Raw genomic sequence first — 18,371 nt, forward strand, 5'->3', positions numbered from 1 at the left:
TGATTTGGAACAATAGACAAAATTCTTTTGTCTACATTCAGCGGACAATGGTCGAGGGGATAACACCATTGCCTCCGAACTTTGCAGTGCTGGTTCGAGGCCCGAACCCTCCAGAGATTTGTCTTTGCAGTTTTTCTCTCGCATTAGCGCCTGTTTGAATGTTTTTTTTTCTTTTTTTCTTCTTCTAATGACGTCATCACAAAAAGAGTATAAAAGGCGTCAAGATCGCGACGCTCATTCTTGCACTCACCACTGACAGCGAGAGCCACGTTGCTCTGGTCCACCTGCTGCGCCGGCCGTACAACAACGTGTAAACGTGACAAGGTGGGTGTTCAACTTTTGCTAAACCTTTTGAAACTAACTGCTTTTGCTTTCTTTCAGCGTCTAGTTGCACTTTGGGCGTGCTTCCATCTTGCAAGCTCAAAGGTTTGCAGAAGCTAGCGTTAGCAGTTAACATCTCCAACGACCACCAAAACGCATTTATCTGGCGTGCAACCAAACAATTTAAGAATGCAACGGTGGGTAAGTACATGCACATTTTGCAAACTGAGGCACGCACCGTGTGGAAAGATGACTAACCCTATTTTTGCACAAACATTTAGCAACGTCTGGACGACAGCGCCGTTTGGCCGAAGGTAAGTAGACATAGCAGCATTTGCATGAATCCACCAGAGAATTACTGAAACAGGTATTTCGATGAATTTGTATTAATATTCGACTTTCTGTCTGCAGGTGCAAACCCTCAAAACGAGCCTGTCATGGCCGACTGACTTTGTGAGTTTTAAAGTCAACTCTTTCAATCGACTGCTTCTAATTGTCTTCTCATTTCTGTCCCCAGGCAGGCCTGCATCTGGAACCGAGGGAACAGGGTGACTGCAAAATGGCAAAAATATGTTTATTAGCAAGGCATCTTGTCAAATTGACTAAAGCAAACATTTGTTCTTTTTGTTTTGTTTGCAGGGTCCAAAATGGCCACCTTGCAGTCCTCGCATGGCTTCATGGGACACTTGCAGGTCTACTCTTGCTCAATTTGCTTGTTAGGCTGAAAATGTAAAAGCAGAATGGTTGTAACGTTACCGTGTCTTTCAGACCAGCGAGCTGCAGTTGGAGAGACGTCCGGTGCTGCCCTCCATTCATCACTGGTGAAACACGCACGTGTCCAAACGTTTGACACATGTCAAACACTTCAGCATGTTCTTCCTCCTTTTGTCCACCAGGTGGGACCAAAGGACCTAGTTTCTGTAGCATGGTGAAGATCTAAATGGTTTTAATCTTGTGTCATCATCAACCTCTTGTCCAGGGGATTATAAACTTGGTATTGTTTAAAAGCACTTACCCGCTTTATTTTTTATGCCTCCCTCTTCCTGCAGAGCACTTTCCAGTAAAGATGCAGTTGGAACATCCGCTACCTGCTGGCCAAAGATAAAACCCCTCCAAAGCCATGCAGAGGTACTTTCAGGTTGTCTCCATTCTCAGAGTTGACACACAAATAAAACGTACTAAATGGCAGCTTGATTGGTTTGTGTTGTGTGCAGGTATCCATCCTGGAGAATTTTTACAACATTTCAGGAACTCTGCCTGTGAAACAGCAACTAGCTGCTTCCACTCTACAGTAAAAAACAAAAGCAGTAAACATAAATGGAGTCATTGTGACAATTTCCTTTTTCTTTCCAGGCAGAGGTGGCAAATCCAGGTCCAGAAAGTGAAAAGCCTGCCACAATTTGTCTTCAGCTTCTGAGCTCGTTCATCTGGATCTGTGCTGCCTGAAGAGCCCTCCGCTGGTAAGGGAAAGAAAGTAAATGACATTTTAGCAAACCTGTTTCAAAATTTGAATAACTTTTTTTTTTTTTTGTCCAGTGTGGATCACCAGCCGCTCGTAGCGGAAGCTGAGGACAAGAGCAAAGCCGCATACCAGCAGTACTTTCTTATTTGCTCAGCTCTAAGGCAACCTGAGAAGTGAGGCACTTTATATCCTCCTCATTGCACACTTATCTTTATTCCAATAATTTCTTTCTCCTATTTTCTGACAGGAAGCAAAGAACAAAATCAACTTCCTGAGTCATGCAGCAAGGAACAAAATTGGCTACCTGGTCATGCAGCTTGCAGTACGCGGTGCCATAAACAACTCAACTTGCGCACTGGTATGTATCATGCCAAAACATTTCCGCACGAAATGTTGACTTAGCTTTTTACCTACCAATCTCTTTTTCTCTCAGGTCCAGGCATGGAGTACCACTCGTCGCACCGGCGTACCACTCGTCGCACCGGCGTACCACTCGTCGCACCGGCGTACCACTCGTCGCACCGGCGTACCACTCGTCGCACCGGCGTACCACTCGTCGCACCGGCGTACCACTCGTCGCACCGGCCGACCACTCGTCGCACCGGCCGACCACTCGTCGCACCGGCCGACCACTCGTCGCACCGGCCGACCACTCGTCGCACCGGCCGACCACTCGTCGCACCGGCCGACAAGCAGACTGCCATTCAACTTGTTACTTTGTTGTGATTGTTTACTCTGCAAAAGAAATAAAGCTTATTACAAATTATACAAACTTTACACTCTTCATTTTCAAACATCACAACTTAAACTTTAAAACTAAAAATTAATTTCTTCCAATACAATATTTTTAAAAATAATTTCCCCCCTAAATATTTTCTGGATTATTTTTTTTTTTACGGATTTTTTTTTTTTCTAGTGAAATTTTTTGAGAAAAGGGGTGGGACTACGACTGGAATACCGCTTTATGATTGGCTGAGAGCTCTAAAACTGGGCGGAGTCAGGAGAATAAAAGGCTTTGATTGGTCGACGAGTGGGCGTGGATATGCAAATGAGGTCCTCTGTGATTGGCTGCTTTAAAGTGGGCGTGGTTTCCTAAAAACGAAGCAATTTGATTGGTCAGATGTGCACAGATGTGAAAATGCTGCATTCTGATTGGCTGTCAGAAAGTGGGCGTGGCTATGCAAATTTTGAGCCGAGCCGTGATTGGCCAGGCTGAATTTGGGCAGGGTTAGGAGGCGGGCAAAGTGGCACTTAGGTTTTGGAAGCCTCTTTTCAGCTTGGAGTTGAGTGTTTGCCTTCAGCCACTGAACAGAGCCAAGTGTTTGACTGCTTCTCTCTGTCTTCACATGACTCAAAGTGACTGCAATTGTACAATTGCATCACTTTGACTCATGTGCACACAGAGCAAAGCAGCAAAGACGTGTCTGTTGCAGTGACACTCACCTCAAGGCTGAAAACTTGGGTGGACACTTAGGTTTTCAAACAGTACTTCGCCAATGCAGTGACCACCAAGCACGAAAAAACTTCAAATGAGCAGATTTGCTCATGAATCACAAAGACTCGCATTCCACTTGAACAATTTATTGAATAGAAAAGCAGTTTGAAAAGGCCCTGCCTAAATGCATGGAAGCAGCTGAAGTGCTTGATGAACTCAGGTATGATGTCACTTACTTTTCGTGGCAGGCACTAGGGGGAAGGTGAGCACATGCAAAAAATCTCTCACTGGGACAAAACCTAAGTGCCAGGTACTCCACAGTACAACCACTCACTTTTGGAGACATTTTTCCATGACACTGACGCAAACCAAATCAGTTAAATATATGTTTCTGACTAACTTGGTTTGCATCAATGTCATCAAAAAACACATCCAGACGAGTGTGATGATGATATTGTGCAGTACCTGGCACTTAGGTTTTATGAGAGATGTCAGCTGCTTGCATGTGCTCACCTTCTCCCTGGTGTGTCATGACAATATGACATCGCACATCAGCTCCTCAAGCACATAACATTACCAACTAATACACAGTTATTTTTATTATTTTTTAGATTTATATATGTATATATTTTTAAATTCAGGTCATATGATTTGAACAAAGTGGTACACTTTCACTTTTCACGTGTGCCAACTATGATCAAAAACATACTTTATAAGTTAAAATGCACGTGCATTTTTTAAAACGATACTTCTTACATTGACATGTAACTTTAACGACTGTAGAGCAATTATTTTGTTTCTTTTTACTGTGGCCCAAATAATCAACGGGACAAGGTCCACCTTGCTAGTCGCCAGAGGCATAATGCTACATGGAAAATGGGGAGGTACCTTTCGAAATATGTAGATAGACGACCAGCAGCCGACGTGGAGCCTCCAGTCTTCAAGTTGGACATGGAAAAACATAGAAAAACAACGTTGAAGTCAAACGTTTTCGTTGTTGACCCTTTGATTGACAGCCGAGTGAGTGGTGCTTGTGGGCGTGCTAGCTAAAGCTCCACCTCTTGTTTCACGAGAACAAGCGAGTTTCCAATGACGTAACGACTAACAATGATTCTCCTTTCATGTCATTGTTTACATGTATGCATATACATACATACAGCAAATCGAGAGCTTCGAAAAAGTTGACATGACTCATTCGAAAGCCCAAAAGGTAACAACCTGAAGAGCTACCTGCTCAATGAAACGGAAGTGTACGGTAGCCGAGAAAGCTCAATTCAAATCACCGAAAAGCGCGTCTTTGGCAGCCTGCAGAAAAGACACTCCCACATCATGCATACAACACTAGTTCGGATGATATCGTAAACACGCATCAAGAAATGCTCAAAAACTAGTAAAAAGACCGGCCTTGTCAAAAAATAATATTCTGTCATATTGTTTGACTTTCATACAAATTTGTGTTGTACCTTTGATCAAGTTTGACAGTGATCGTAAATTATTTAAAATAATTTATATGGGGCCGGTAGCAAGGGCCACTTTGCTCATTAACTTGGTAGCCAAAGGAACTGAGGGACGCCCCTTCCTGACTACTACGGTGCAGGACTGCGCCTTCCGTGCTTGCACTACCCAGGTAAGCACAATAACTTCAATTTTCATTTTTGGAGAAACACACATTCTCTGTTTAAATGATGAATTATGGCTTTCGGTTGTCATGCGATCGTGTCAAGTTAACGAGTCCCTCACATCGATACTGCTAGATCGAACGAGTAAAATGTGTTTCTCATTTGCAGTTGATATATTTCGGAGCAGTTTTGTCATGGAGATTTCATTTGAAGGCAAGGCTCTGGTCACCGGGGCAGGAAAAGGTAAACACAATAGCAAAAAGACTGCTATTATTATTATTATTATTATCATTATTATCATTATTATTATTTTGCACTATATACTGACTGTCCGCTGTATGCACAATTGCTCCATTTCGACCATGTTGCGCTTATTTATTTATTTATTTATTTATTTACTCACTGCTCTTATCTATTCATTGTACGTGTCTTCTTGTTTTTACTTTTTGTATTGTTTACTTGATTGTTTTGTTTGTCCGTGGACATATATATTACGTTATTACGTATACACGCCCTCACCCCCACTTTGTGATTGGCTGGTTGGTCTGTGACGTCACACGGACTCTCCACTAGGTACAGGTGACAGTGACAGTTGCTGCTATGCCAGTGTGTCGTTATGCCGACATTGATGTTTTAATTTTGTATTTGTTGGATTGCAGTTGATGGTGTTATTATACCGAATGTGTTTAAATAAAAGGTTGGGAAAAAAATCCGTTATGCTGACATATGTTATTTTGGGGGACACCAACTCATAACAACGTAAAACACATTGTCATATAAAGCAGTTAACCAAATGTTTGATTTTTGTGATTTAATTGGAGAATATAAAATCGCTATGACGCTAAGGCACTGACTCACAAGTCAGATTTACATGCATACATGGTTGTTATCCCATTCTTGATTAAATGTAATAACATTTTAAACACAGCACTGCAGTATTATTACCTTTACTTGTAAATGAAGTCCATTCTTCTGTCCTTCTGGACGAAGATCTCGATGACAGGGAAAGCAATAAAGTCGATTTTTGGCAGCACAACCACAAAGCCAGTCTTTTTTAGAGTACCAATCCTTTTGAAACGAACGTCCCGGGAGGCCCGTAGTTTGAATTAATCCTCGCAAATCAGGCGTTGGTCTTCCCTTACTTATGGTTTCTTGCTTTGACTGAAAGTCAAGTTTTGAATAATTTCTTATTTTCGAGATTATATCCTCCATTGTCAGGGAAAACAAAGCCAAATAGCACACCCGTCTCCAGGTCACCTGAAGATATGACGTCACATCCGTCAATTAAAATCTTCTTCGCCTGCTCGTCCAACGGCGCTTTGCACACTAGCGCCACCAGGTGACCTGTCATGGTAACTACTGCTGACTAGACTATAAAAATGGGACCCATTGCCTCCCTGCTTGGCACTCAGCATTAAGGGTTGGAATTGGGGGGTTAGATCACCAAATGATTCCCGGGCGCGGCACCGCTGCTGCTCACTGCTCCCTTCGGGGATGGGTTAAATGCAGAGACAAATTTCACCACACCCAGATGTGTGTGTGTGTGTGTGAGACAATCATTGGGTCTTTACCTTGGAAGCAGATATAACACATGGTGAAATGCATGGTTGTTTTACTTTTAAAATAGAAACACTAACATTGTTGTACAGCTTCAGTTTCTTATTTGTTGTCTGGAATGAATAAGGAAAAGTCTGCTAACAGATTGATTTTCAATTTATATTTCCACAATGCTCGGATGTCAATTAACAATTCCTTCTATCGTGATGAGGGCTAAATGCTGTTGCATTTCTTTCCTCTTCTTTGAAGACCTTTTGGAAGAGAGTGACAGATCACAGGGGAAAACTATTGGAATTTTCCAAACATTTATTTCATATATATATATATATATATATATATATATATATATATATATATATCTCAAAAGCATTTTCAATACTATACAGTGTGTTTCAATAGCTGCACGTTTCTGTTTATTTAAATATGTATTGGGATTCATTACGAGTGGTTTGTGTTTTTCCACTGGGTTGAGGCACAATTAGAATGCAAACGAGAGGTCAGGGGTCGGGCCAAGTGCTTCTGGGAATTGCAGGTCACAGTAACAGTGAAACAGTAGGACTTGCAAAGCAGAGCTTATGTAACGAGAGTTACGCACTTAAGTGTCAAAATAGGAAGTTGAGGCCGCGTGCTCAATATAATCATGCCAAACATGTATTGTCACACAAATTTAAATACAGACGACTCCCAGATTGAAGCGTCAGCCAATCGCCATGTTCAACCTTTCCCTACCCCATCACACAGACAATTTATTGGATAAAAAAAAAATACAAAACCTTATATAAGCATCACAAAAATTCCACAAACTCAAATAGATATTACAGCAGATGCCTCAGTCAACAGAACAAACCACACGCTTACATACTGAATCTCAAGTAGTTAAGTACACCAAACACATTAAAATCATTCCGATATAGAAATTGTAACAATAAGAATAAATTACAGCAGACAAATTATTAATGTCAGGAAATATATACTGTATATATTATTTCGGGGTGTAATTTATTTTGGCATATGGGAAGGGGGGTTAAAAATGCTGCCATGTATCGCTCACAGCTTATTTTGCACTTCCCCAACTTAAATGACCGTTTTTCTTTTCTTTTTTCACTATGAGACTTGTTTGTTCAGTCCAGTAAGACTGTTTAGTTGAACATGCAAAATTTTGCCTTTTAGGAAATCAGAGGCTTTTTGTCTTGAAAGCAGACCTTTCACTCTCACCTGTCCTAAATTGAGCTCATGGCAAAAAAAAAAGGATATTATAAAAACAAGTGCCGGTGAAGCGAGGAGAAGCTTCGGGGTTGTGGTATTCAGATGTTTTTGGAATCTTTTGCCTCAAACAGCTTCATGCGCTCTTGCACGCTCAGTCCCTCTTTCAGGCTCTGCCAAAGACAACACAGGACCATGACAATTTGGGAGGACAACGGCGAGCGAGCGGCGGCGGAAAGACGATGGCGAAAAGGATGCGCACGGAGGACGACAAATGGGGCGGGCATCCACAGCATAGTATTTTACAAACATTCATTCGTAGTTTGACAAATAATTTAAAAAAATGAACAGTTTGTGCATGATATGTCAATGGTTACTGTATTGGTTCTTCTGATATGCATGTCTTGGCCACTAGGGGGCAGTAGAAAAGCCAACTCAGGAAAAAGGCCAGAGTGCAATGTTATGCATTGCTTTTTTTTTTGTTTTAAAATACCATGTAGCTTTTCAACCTTTACCTCGGTTTGGAATGAATTGAACTCGAAAGTCAAGGCACTGCTGGGTGATATATTTTAAGATTGTGGCCTGAACATCCTTGAGGTCGTGATAAAAGTCTTCAGCTCGTTAATATTGTGAAATGTGGTCAAATGAGAGCCTCACGCTTTTCATATTTCTGCAATTAGTTGTCCGGGAGGTGAGTGCATCATATAAGCAGAAAGGAGGTCAGGTCAATGTCATGCAAAGGATGCTTTTGTTCCACAACATGCTTATTTGGTGATATACATACGGTGTCTCACGGGCGAGTTTTGGGGGAGGGCTTAAGACCCGCATGAGGAGTGTCAGCTATCCCACGACACCTGTCCAGTGACAGACTGGCGGACAAAACACACGCATGACAAGCCACGCACCATTTGACAAGTGAATGGATTTCACCGCACAGACAAAAAAAATAAAATAAAATAAGGTGACACTTGCCTTTGACCTGACACCCCTGGATGGCTTGGAGTTTGTCGTTTGTTCTTTTTTCGTGAAGTCAGGGTTACTTTTGGATTTCATGATGTCTGCAAAGACAACCAGCACGACATGACACTTTTGGTTGAATGGTGGCAGTCAAAGATTGTTCTCGTTGCACTTAGCGATGAGTCACCGTATCCTGAAGTAACGGTCCCGTCCACGCTCCTCTCGCCTAACGCTTCGGTGGCAATGAGCAGCTTCTCCTTCAGTTTTCCGATATCGCAGTCGGCCTTTGCTTTGACAATGCTCAGCTCCGTATAGATGTCTTTATATTTGTCCGTGGTGTACTTCTTGTCCTGTTGGCAGAATGCATGAATGACATCATCTCGTGTAATTTACTCTGCCCAAAAAAATAATAATAAAAACTCCACTAAACCATGACCATGTACTGACCCGGAGCGCCGACTGCAGCTCATCCTTCAAAGAGTGGATTTCCTGTTTCAGATACTGAATCTCGGACTCCTTGATCCGAAGCAGCACCTTCGGGACGACCGACAAAGTTAACGACGTTTTAAATGCCAAGCGCGAGGCTTCAACACACCTCCAGTTCGTAGACGTCTTTGCCTTGCGTGGTGGGCGACAGCGCCGTCTCGCCGCTGAAAGACGAGCGCATCCGCGTGATCTCGGCGCTCAGACGATTATTCAATTCCTGCCGGACCGGCACGGAGTTAAGGGAGCGGAGACCTCGAGCGGGCGCGCACGCACGGACACGTTCCAACCTGGTTGTGAGCGTTGAGCTCCTGGTTCTCTCGCTGGCACTGCCTGAGGGCCTGCCGCTCGGCCTCCAGGGCCTGAGCCAAGTGGGCGTTCTCCAGACATTTCTGAGAATACTGCTCGGACAAAACCTCCAGCTCCCTCTGGATGGACTGCAGCTCCTCCCTGGACAGTCATGTACAACTCGAGTTCATATCAATTTGCAAAAAAAAAAAGGAAAATTCAAAGATGACTATGCTATTAGGCTAGCTATGTTGTTTGATTTTACTTCCACAACTAAAAAAATCATACTCGTATTGTAATCGAAGTTCATCAATATCAGAGTTGAGGCCGCTGAGCTGGGAGCGCTGGTTCTTCTCCAGTTCCTCCTTGTGTGCATTCTTCATAGCTTCAATAGCTAGCGAGGGGAGGTAAAAAGGAGACATTGCGCACAATTACACTTGGAGGATAAAAGTCAGTTAGCTGAATGCAAACCTATAATGAGAAAGGCCATTCACACGCTAAAGAAATTAGCATCGCGCTCGGCCGGCGGGGATGTACCAGCAATGGTAGCAGCAGTCTCCTCAGCCAGGAGCCTCTCTCGTTCCTCCATCAGTTTGGAGATCTCTCTCTGATGCTGCCTTTGGAGGTCTTCAACCACCTTGTGGTGGGTCTCCTCCATCGCTGCAAAGCCGCGCTCGCACGTGGCCTGACGGAAAGAGGCAAGCAAGTTTACTTACCAAAAAATAAAAAATGCTGAAGTCTAATGTTGATCTAATCGTGTGCACATTCATCGTCTCCATGCGGTCATGCAAGCAAAACACCTCAAGCTGAGCTATGCGAGTTGAAGAAGGTTAAAATTAGGTTGAAGCAAGTCAGCGCAGGCGGAAATGGATCTACTACGCCGTTCAGAATCATCACTAAATTCTACTTACGAGATTGCTAGAGTAAAAGTGGAACGACAAAAACCTTCAGACTTTCAAGGTCTCGCTGGTATTTCGCCCTCAGGCTGGCCACATCTCCTTCCAGGTGCTTGCTCTCCAGTTCGTCCCTCATGGTGTTCATCTGAGTCTCCAGTTCCTGGATCCTGTCCCTCAGAAGAACCACGGTCTGCCCCTCGGACTTGGCCGCCCCGCCTTCTTCCTCCTCTTCCATCGGAGACCGCACGGTGACAATCTGGTCTTCGTAGATCCGCCGAAGCCCGGCGATTCTCTGCTCAAAGTCGGCCTGGATCGTTTTGACGTGACTCTGGTGCCGCTCCTTCATGACGTCCATGTCGGCCAGCAGGTCCTTCAGCTGTTGCCGGCTGTCCACTGCCGCCTCCGAGAGAGCCAGCTCTGTCGCGGTGTGGTCTTTCTCAGCTCGGCGTAGCTCTTCCCGGTGTTTGTGCTCCAGCTCTTCCACTTGGATGTGAAAATGTTCCCCCAGTTGGGCCAGCTGCTCTTGCTGTTTTGACAGTTGTGTCGAACGTTGGCCCACTTCCTCCTTGAGGGTGGCGTTCTCCTTCTGGAGCTGCTCCAGGGCCTGCTCTAAGTGGTGGCGCTCCCGCTGGAGAGATGTTTGGTATTTCTCTTGAATGGCCCTGACGCTGCGGGCGTGCTGCTGCACCAGAGCGTCCATGCTCTGCTGCGTCCGCTCGCAGCGGGCCACGTTTCGTCGGTGAGCCCATCGCAGCCTGCACGCCACGTAGGCCACCTGAGCCTGGATGAGAGCTTCGCGCATGCAAAGTGACGTGCTCGTGAAAAGGTGGGATGTCCCGGGCCCGAAAAGCGCAGAGAGCATTTTGGCCAGCTCGGGGTGCTTCCCGGTGTTTTGTATTTCTTGAGCGTACTCGTGGAGCTTTTCCGCTTGTTGTCGAAGCTCGGCGGCCAAGCCGCGATGGGCGCTTTGAAGAGACTCGGCCGAGTCGACGCCGTCCAGATGGCGCTCGAGGATTTTTTCGGCCAGGTCGCGGGCTTCCTGCGATTGGATCTGCTCGGCGTACGGCGCCAGTTCGGGCGGGCAGATGTCGGCTAACTTTTGTTTGCCCGAGCCAAAGTTGCTCTTGACTTCTTTGATCACGCTTTTTAAATCGGACCTCTTGGATGCGTCGATGATGGCTTTCAAGGCCGTTTCCCTTTCACGGAGTTTGCGGTGGGCTTCGGCCAGCTGCCCTTGAAGTAGCCGGACTTTCTCTTCGTAGCCGAGCTTCAGGTTTCGAATGGAGTAGGACACTTCTGCTTTGATGACGCTATTAAAGACGGCTGTGGCATTGACGTCCGGCTCAGCCGTAACGTCTTGCGATTTGGCGCCGTCCCGGGGTGTCGCCTCCCTCTCCGGCTCTTTCCGCAATTCGGCCTCTAACGTCAACTTTCTGCTCAAGACGTCGGCGTAAACGATTGCTAAACAATCGGCGCTTTGAATGTCCTCCGCGTCTTCCCAAACGGCGCTTAGCGTTTGGAGAAGGTCCGACTCGGACGTCTGGAGAAGCGAGGCCATTTTATTCAGAACGAGCGCTTCGAAAGACAGCGTTTTGGCAAAGAGGTGAATTGCTTCTTGATCCAAAGCTTCCGCGGTCTGCATTTGAGGGCCGTACAGCGACACTTCCTCCAAGGTCTTCTGGCCGTGGCGGATGTACGCCGATGCGCTGAGAAGTTCTTTCTCCACTTGTGACAAGGAGTGAAGCTGTGACTCAGAGTTATCGTGAGAGCCCGACAAAAAGGCCTTGACTTTCTGCCGACTCGTTTCCACGCAAAGGAGGGCCTTGGCGTAAGGATCCGTTATCTGAGAGCCGCCGCTGTGGTCGCAACCTAAAGGATCCTTTTGGACCGTCTTCTGATCTTCGGCGTGTGTGGAACGACGCTCCTGGAGATTTCGAGTGAGATTTTTGAGCTTTTCCTCCGTGGCAAGCAGTTTAGTTTCCAGGGCACGTACGATGGAGATAAACTTCTCGGAATCACTGGGATGCGGGAAGGCTGTATCGGGGGAGCAAAGTGCTGGAGTGGAATCAAAGTCTGTCTGGTTAACATCATCGTTATGGCAATCGTCCGGGTAGTTATACTTTTGGCACTGAATATTGGAAAAACGGATTCTCGGTTTCTTGGCTCGGGACTCCTCGTCTGCGTCCTCTGTTTTGGACTGCGGGCTCTCCTCATCTGGAATCAAACTTCCCCGCGGGCTCTGTTCTTGGACGTGTTTCCTCCTGAGTTGGAGATCGGCGTAGCCGAGCTGCAGCGCGTCGAGGTGCCGCTCCAGTTCGGCGATGCGATTCTCCGCGAGCGCCAGCTTGGCTTTTAGATTTTGCTCAGCGCCGTCGGGCTCGACCGGTTGCGTCATGCGACAGAGAAGATCCTCCTTAGCTTGGAGCTTCTGTTCCGTTTCTTCCAAGCTGTTGCCCAGCGCGGTCATTTTAACCAGAGCCTCTTTCAAGTCCTCCTCTTTGCGCTTCATCAGCCGTTCGTACGTTTCCTTAGTCTGACGGATCTCCTCCTCTTTTTCCCGGAGGAATTGGCTGATCCTCTGAAACTCCCGGGTGGCCCTCTCGTACGAGTTTTCCAGAGAGCAATAATCCGCCTCTTCGCCTCGGAGGCGCTCGCGGAGTTTGTTGACCTCCCGGTCCGCCTCGGCAATCTGGTTGAGGAGCTCCTGACAACGGCGCGTGAGCAGAGCTCTCTCTTCTTCCAGTCGACGGACGCTCTCTCTCAGGGCCTCCGACGTATTGCTCTTTTGGGTGAGCTCTTCCTGCAACTTGAGCAATTCCTCATTGCGCTCGATTGCCGCCGAGCCCCGCCGGCCCCTTAACAGGGCCTCCACCTGCTGTTGGGCCTCCCCTAGTCTGACCTCCATTTCCTTCTGCGTGCTCTCCGCTTCAGCTAACCTCCTGCACAGATTCTGTCTTTCCCTCTCGTGGCATTCTTGAAGGCCAAGCTGCTCCTTTCTCAGGCGCTCGTCCTTCAACGCCTGCCCTTCTTCTGTGGCGGCCAGTCGTGCGGTCACCTCTTGCAGTTTATCCTGTAACCTCTGGATTTCTCTCAGGTGGTCTCGCTGCAGGGCCTGCTGGTGCTCCAGCTCCCGGAGGGCCTGGTTCCTCTCTAAAAGGCTGGCCTCCACCTCACGGAGTCTGCTTTCGCTGTCTTTGAGCTGGGCTCGCAAGGTGGCTTCGCTGCGTCCGTATTCCTCTTCTTGCTCCTTGGATCGCTCTTGCTCCAGCTTGAGCTCATTGCGCATACGAGCCACGGCTTGTTCGCTGGCTGAGATTTCAGCCAAGGCGGACGCCAGCTTGGACTGCAGGGCTTGAATATCCGCCTCGTGGCGGTCGGCGGCGCTCTGGGCTTGGGTGTAGCTCCGTTTGAGTGTTTTGATCTGCTGGTGAGCGAGGTCTTGCTTGCGCTTTTGGGACTCTAACTCGCCCTGCAAGTCTTGGTTCAGCTTGTGCAAGTGTTGCCATGGCGAGAAGGTGGGGGGTGTGGCACTCTTTAAAGAGATCGATCAAACAAGCTCGATTAGTTGCGTCGCCTCGCGTTCCCTGTTCTGATACGGAGAACCACATCTCGAGTTTCTTGACACCAATTTTTTTTTTCTCTCCCTCCATTGCTGTGCTTTTTCAGGGGTGATGTGACAAAAAACAATCGAGAAATGTGGGGGGCGGGTTGATGAATGGAGTGAACCAAAACTGTAAACAAATGTGACACTCTTTTCTGATGTGATGGGGAAAACAAAACAAAACTGTTTAGCATGCATGGTCAAAATGCAATTAATTCCAAAAGAGCCATCAGGTCAAAAATTCACAAAATCCATCCACGGTTAGTTTCATTTCTTAGGGTAAAAAAAACAAAAAAAACAGGCCAAGAAACGACACACATACACACAAAGCACAGATGAAACAAAGGAAAAAGCACAGCGCAAGGCCCTCTCGTCAAATTCCAGTTAGTTACGTTCCCAGGAGATGTGAAACTCCGTAACAAAGCATGGATAAACCACATGCTAAAGATCACAATCATGCATTTCAGATTCAGATTAGAAACCGCACCCGGTTAGTTCGATTCCATCCAGGTTACATTGACGCAATACCGTTGATATTTTCTGCCATTTTCCCTTACCTGCAGGACGTAGCCATCTCGAGCACTTTGCTCTCTTCCCAGCGCGTCTTCCAGCTGCTCCTTTAACAAATTGTTCTGTCTCTGAAGTTGGTCCAGCTCTTTTTGCTTCTGTCCCAACTGAAAAGCAAAATGGAGTCAAATTCAAACACAGACTTTGAGGATTTTTGTTTTTTTAAAGTCCCACCTCTTTGTCCAGCAGTGCAGCCAACTCGTGCGCGGGCAGTCTGTCAGCGTCGGAATTGTGTGTCGTGGTGCTGATGGGCACTTGCTTCTCCTCTCTTAGCGGTGTGGTCTCCACCTGGTGCCACCGCTGCTCGATCTCCTCCTTCACGCCCGACCCATCTTCGTTGCGGTCCACCTCCATCCGCCCTAGCTCTTGTCGATCAGGTAAGGACGGTTGCGCGGGAGAGACGGTGTTCAAGGTGGAAGTGACCAGAACGGGATTCGGCAAGTGGCTCGCGTTGTTATCTTCTGTCGTGGAGGCGGGGCAGGCGTCCGATACACGGCGGGTTTGCAGGGCCGAGGTAGCGACTGGGGAGGAGGAAACGGAGCAGCGGGATGCGGTGGCGGAAAGTGACGAGCCGTGGTCGACAGTGTCCGCTCGCTCGTTGGCCGGCTTGTCTTTCTTTTCGGTTTTGAACTCGGACCAGTCAAATGTCTTGGAGCGGCCTTCCCGTCTGCGCTCGCGAACTCTGCTTTTCCGCGCTTCCGAGGGAGGCGTGGCGGCCCCGTTGTCCGTGGGCTGCCTGGGGCCGTCGGGATCGGGGGGCCCGCCGGGACAGGGGCTCGGCTCGGGCTTGACCTGTTGACACGGCTCCAGCAGCACCTGCGTTTGTATTTTCTCCTCGGAGACAGATCTGAATGGGGAGGAAAAACAAAACAAAAACACACATCAGGCCTTTCCCATGTATTTACAAATCTTTGGGAACATTCAGTGGAGCCACATTGAACTGCGTGCTTAAAAAAAACAGACACACAGTTAGACACACGAAAATCCAAGCGCACGACGCACCGGTCTGAAAGCAGCTTTAGTGTTGCCCGCCTTCTCTTAATGCCATTTATACACCGGCTCAGCGTGAAGAATGTATTTGCGGTAAACTGGATGGATTGCCGTGTTTGAAATTGACAGGCAGGGCGGTTTTTAAAAAGTGACACAATGGAGCCAGATGATTCCGTCAGGACGGGTCGCTAACTGGTGAGAAGGCGCTAACTGCAGAAATGCCAAAAATACCACACCTCCGGCCTACGAGACACACTAGTAGGTTGAGATTGTCTTTACGACCGTCAGAGAATGTATATCGGCATGTCACCCGAGCTAATACCGGCATGCCTGACATGACGACGCACATCTTCATTCCGACAAGTCGGTCGAGCGGGGGTTATCCGAGGATGTCGAGCGAGCCGGCTGACAAGGAGACACGACTCAACGTCACATGACATCGGGCAGGACAATGACATCACTTTTTCGAGGAAGAAGGCAAGTTGGGCGGGGTTAGGTGACATTCAACGCACAAGCTTTCCAACCTGGGCTTCAGAACCGACAGTTTCAGTGAGATGTTTTTCCTGGAAGCAGGTTGTAAACACCGGTTTGGGAGGAGGGAGAGGAGGAAACAGAGGGTGGGTTTCAAGTAGGTGAGAAAAGCGGCGCTGGCATCCGTGTTGCATCTCTCCGGGTATTACCGAGTGACGTCGGGGGCGACGGTGGGTCGAGCGTTCTTCATAATGGCCTGGATCCAGTTGCGGCGGATTCCGGAGGTCATGGCTGAGAGGGTGCACGCGCCTTCTGCACACTGACAACACGATGGGCAAGGGTTAGAAAGGAGTGACTGCATTTATGGGAGCCTCTCTGTCGTGAGAGCAAATTGCGGATATAAATACTGGAGTTATTCATTTCTTGACATCAACGCCGCCAAAGACACGACGATCCCCTCGGCGACTCTATTTCTGACATCCGCCAAAAAATAGCCGCGGAAGATCATTCGAGTAAATTTAAACAAAAGATAACCACTTTAAAGCTACTGCTCTTGTGAAATCCACATTTCTTGACATTGTTTCAAATGTTTACAAAGCCATTATGCAAGCGAGGCTGGTAACCGATGCGTCAGATTTAGACGCTGATGTCACGGTGACATGACAAGTCAAGCGACAGACAAAGAATCACTTCAAAAAGCAAAACCCGATACCTTAAGTTGCACCGCATGGTGTCTAAACGCCGTTTATAGACTGGCAACGGGCAGCCCGCCTAAACGAGTTGACGACGCGTCCTTTTCAATCCCGACTGGTGATAAATGACGCAGCGCGATGGATGACACGCACTAACCAGGATTTGGAAGCCATAATTCCTCTGGACAGGGAATTCCTTGACATCGTAACATGTGGAAAGATCAATCTCGCCGTCCACTTCGGAAGCCTGGGAAGAGCGGAGCAGGTTGTCAACACGTGGAACAAGAATTGTCTCTTGGACACACTTCTTCACCTCTTCAGCTATGGAGTCCTTGTAGTAGCGCAGACTCTGATCTGTGAGGACAAACCAGTGTTTCTTCCACTGAGGAGGGGAAGGGGGGGGGGGGGGATGAGTTATAGACTCGGGCAGTGTACAAAGTAGCAGATGCCATAAAGATGATTACCATTCCATCTTCATAGAGCTTGGTCATCCATCCTTTTTTGAAGTTCAGCAGATCGGGCTGTAGTGAGGACAAAGAAGGAGTTCGATTTGCACTGGCCATGAGTTGTTTGTGCGACACCGGCAAATTGACTTAAGATGAACCGCTTTGTGATTTTCAGCTCACCACCTCCGCCGAGTCAGCGCAAGTGCCAAAAGGTGACGACAGCGAGGTCAAACGCAAACGTCCGAACGGGGCCCGCGCGCACTCTACCTTGTTTTTGTTTAGCTTCATCAGGCGCGGCGGAGTCACCGTCTGGCAGAGAGTCATCGCGACGCCTATCTGCCTTCACTTCATGTGTTGACAATCCACTCTGCTGTCGCTCTACCCCGAGAGGAGGGGGGGGCACGACTCTCAGCACGCTCGACTGTAACTGCCACCGTCGGCTATTTATAAAACGGCAGTAGCGGCGGTGGCGCTGTCAGTGTGTGGGAGCAAGTGGGTGGGCGGGGCCGTTGGCAGCTGCGGCTAAATTGCAGGGAGCCACCGTGGCGATTACCGCAAGTCTCTGAGCAGGTCTGGGGTCACCTTTGCGCCCTTAAGCAGCTTGCCGGCCAGCGATTTAATCCCGCGTGGAGGAACTAAGGATACTTTTACACGTATTCATAGTGTGGAAGGAGTAAACACTTCCAATCACCCTTGGCACATTCCCGGGTATTCAACTAAATATGTCATGTACGATTTATTTTTTTAAGCTCATCTGACACTCTGGACTCCATTATTCTGTTTGGCTGGCTGGTGCAAGTCCTGTACAATTTTCTTTATTTACACGATTGGAGGAACTCACAGTCATGGAGGACTCGGTGACTCTGCGGTCAAGCGATTTGGCTCTTCTTAAGTTTGCAAAAGTGGAGACGGACACGTCCGGGACCGAGCGCTCATTCCCGGCTTCCGATGACGACGTGTCCTGCGACAACACCAGAGAACGAGCTCTCAGTAATGGAAGTAAGTCAAGCGGACTTCAGAGCTCCACGTACGGGTTTGAAGGCCAGATAGCGTCTCTCGCTGCGGCCTTGTCGCTGCACGCGGGTGACGTCTGATGACGGTTCGCTGGAGCCGCTCGTGTCCATCCGCTCCTCCTTGAATCGGCCGATGACTTGCGAACGTCTGTGAACGACAGAAGATCACCTTGCTGTTCAATAAATAAAAATTAAAAATCTCCCCGTGAGATGAACTTGACAACACATCAGAGAGTAAATTGTGAAATGATACGCGGCAGTTCAATTAAAAGAGATTTGGAAGATGGCCGCTTTGCAGGGGAAGCAGCCATAACAAATATCGGTTAAGGTGGTGTCAGAAAAAGAGAGGAAACCAATGTACTGTACCAGC

At 47.6% G+C, this 18,371-nt stretch overlaps 1 protein-coding gene and 2 long non-coding RNA genes across 17 annotated transcripts in view; 2 read left to right on the forward strand and 1 right to left on the reverse strand.

The window, feature by feature from the left end:
• Positions 1-2,354, forward strand: LOC133142979 (uncharacterized). Of its 2 annotated transcripts, none has more exons than XR_009710331.1 (7): positions 1-324; positions 382-518; positions 603-635; positions 733-1,781; positions 1,858-1,956; positions 2,031-2,141; positions 2,217-2,354. It is a non-coding gene; the product is annotated as an uncharacterized LOC133142979 (long non-coding RNA). The 2 variants fall into 2 exon arrangements; XR_009710330.1 differs by having other exon boundaries at positions 3-324; positions 382-522.
• si:ch73-103b11.2 (protein outspread) overlaps positions 692-18,371 on the reverse strand; it is a 27,304-nt gene continuing 9,624 nt past the window's right edge. For 4 of the 14 annotated variants that reach the window (XM_061264671.1, XM_061264682.1, XM_061264679.1 and 1 more), the window contains 22 exons: positions 18,020-18,149; positions 17,830-17,949; positions 17,007-17,063; positions 16,856-16,924; positions 16,700-16,789; positions 16,060-16,169; positions 15,904-15,942; positions 14,564-15,236; positions 14,380-14,496; positions 10,271-13,753; positions 9,863-10,010; positions 9,614-9,719; positions 9,328-9,487; positions 9,150-9,257; positions 9,002-9,088; positions 8,742-8,904; positions 8,570-8,655; positions 5,783-7,770; positions 4,107-4,156; positions 2,198-2,518; positions 1,337-1,778; positions 692-1,257 (listed from right to left, as the gene is read on the reverse strand). In XM_061264671.1, the coding sequence (XP_061120655.1) occupies positions 7,699-7,770; positions 8,570-8,655; positions 8,742-8,904; positions 9,002-9,088; positions 9,150-9,257; positions 9,328-9,487; positions 9,614-9,719; positions 9,863-10,010; positions 10,271-13,753; positions 14,380-14,496; positions 14,564-15,236; positions 15,904-15,942; positions 16,060-16,169; positions 16,700-16,789; positions 16,856-16,924; positions 17,007-17,063; positions 17,830-17,949; positions 18,020-18,149 (5,818 nt within the window). In that variant the 3' untranslated portion in view covers positions 692-1,257; positions 1,337-1,778; positions 2,198-2,518; positions 4,107-4,156; positions 5,783-7,698. Of the gene's footprint in view, positions 1,258-1,336; positions 1,779-2,197; positions 2,519-4,106; positions 4,157-5,782; positions 7,771-8,381; positions 8,467-8,569; positions 8,656-8,741; positions 8,905-9,001; positions 9,089-9,149; positions 9,258-9,327; positions 9,488-9,613; positions 9,720-9,862; positions 10,011-10,270; positions 13,754-14,379; positions 14,497-14,563; positions 15,237-15,903; positions 15,943-16,059; positions 16,170-16,699; positions 16,790-16,855; positions 16,925-17,006; positions 17,064-17,829; positions 17,950-18,019; positions 18,150-18,371 lie in introns of all 14 variants that reach the window. The other 10 variants (XM_061264676.1, XM_061264678.1, XM_061264674.1 and 7 more) reach the window with 10 other exon arrangements.
• The window catches only part of LOC133142980 (uncharacterized), a 1,824-nt gene continuing 1,311 nt past the window's right edge, over positions 17,859-18,371 (forward strand). The window contains exon 1 of the long non-coding RNA XR_009710332.1: positions 17,859-17,987. This is a non-coding gene — a long non-coding RNA (uncharacterized LOC133142980). The remainder of the gene's footprint in view (positions 17,988-18,371) is intronic.

This window comes from Syngnathus typhle, linkage group LG18 (genome assembly GCF_033458585.1).
Source record: "Syngnathus typhle isolate RoL2023-S1 ecotype Sweden linkage group LG18, RoL_Styp_1.0, whole genome shotgun sequence".
NCBI classification, from domain to species: domain Eukaryota; kingdom Metazoa; phylum Chordata; class Actinopteri; order Syngnathiformes; family Syngnathidae; genus Syngnathus; species Syngnathus typhle.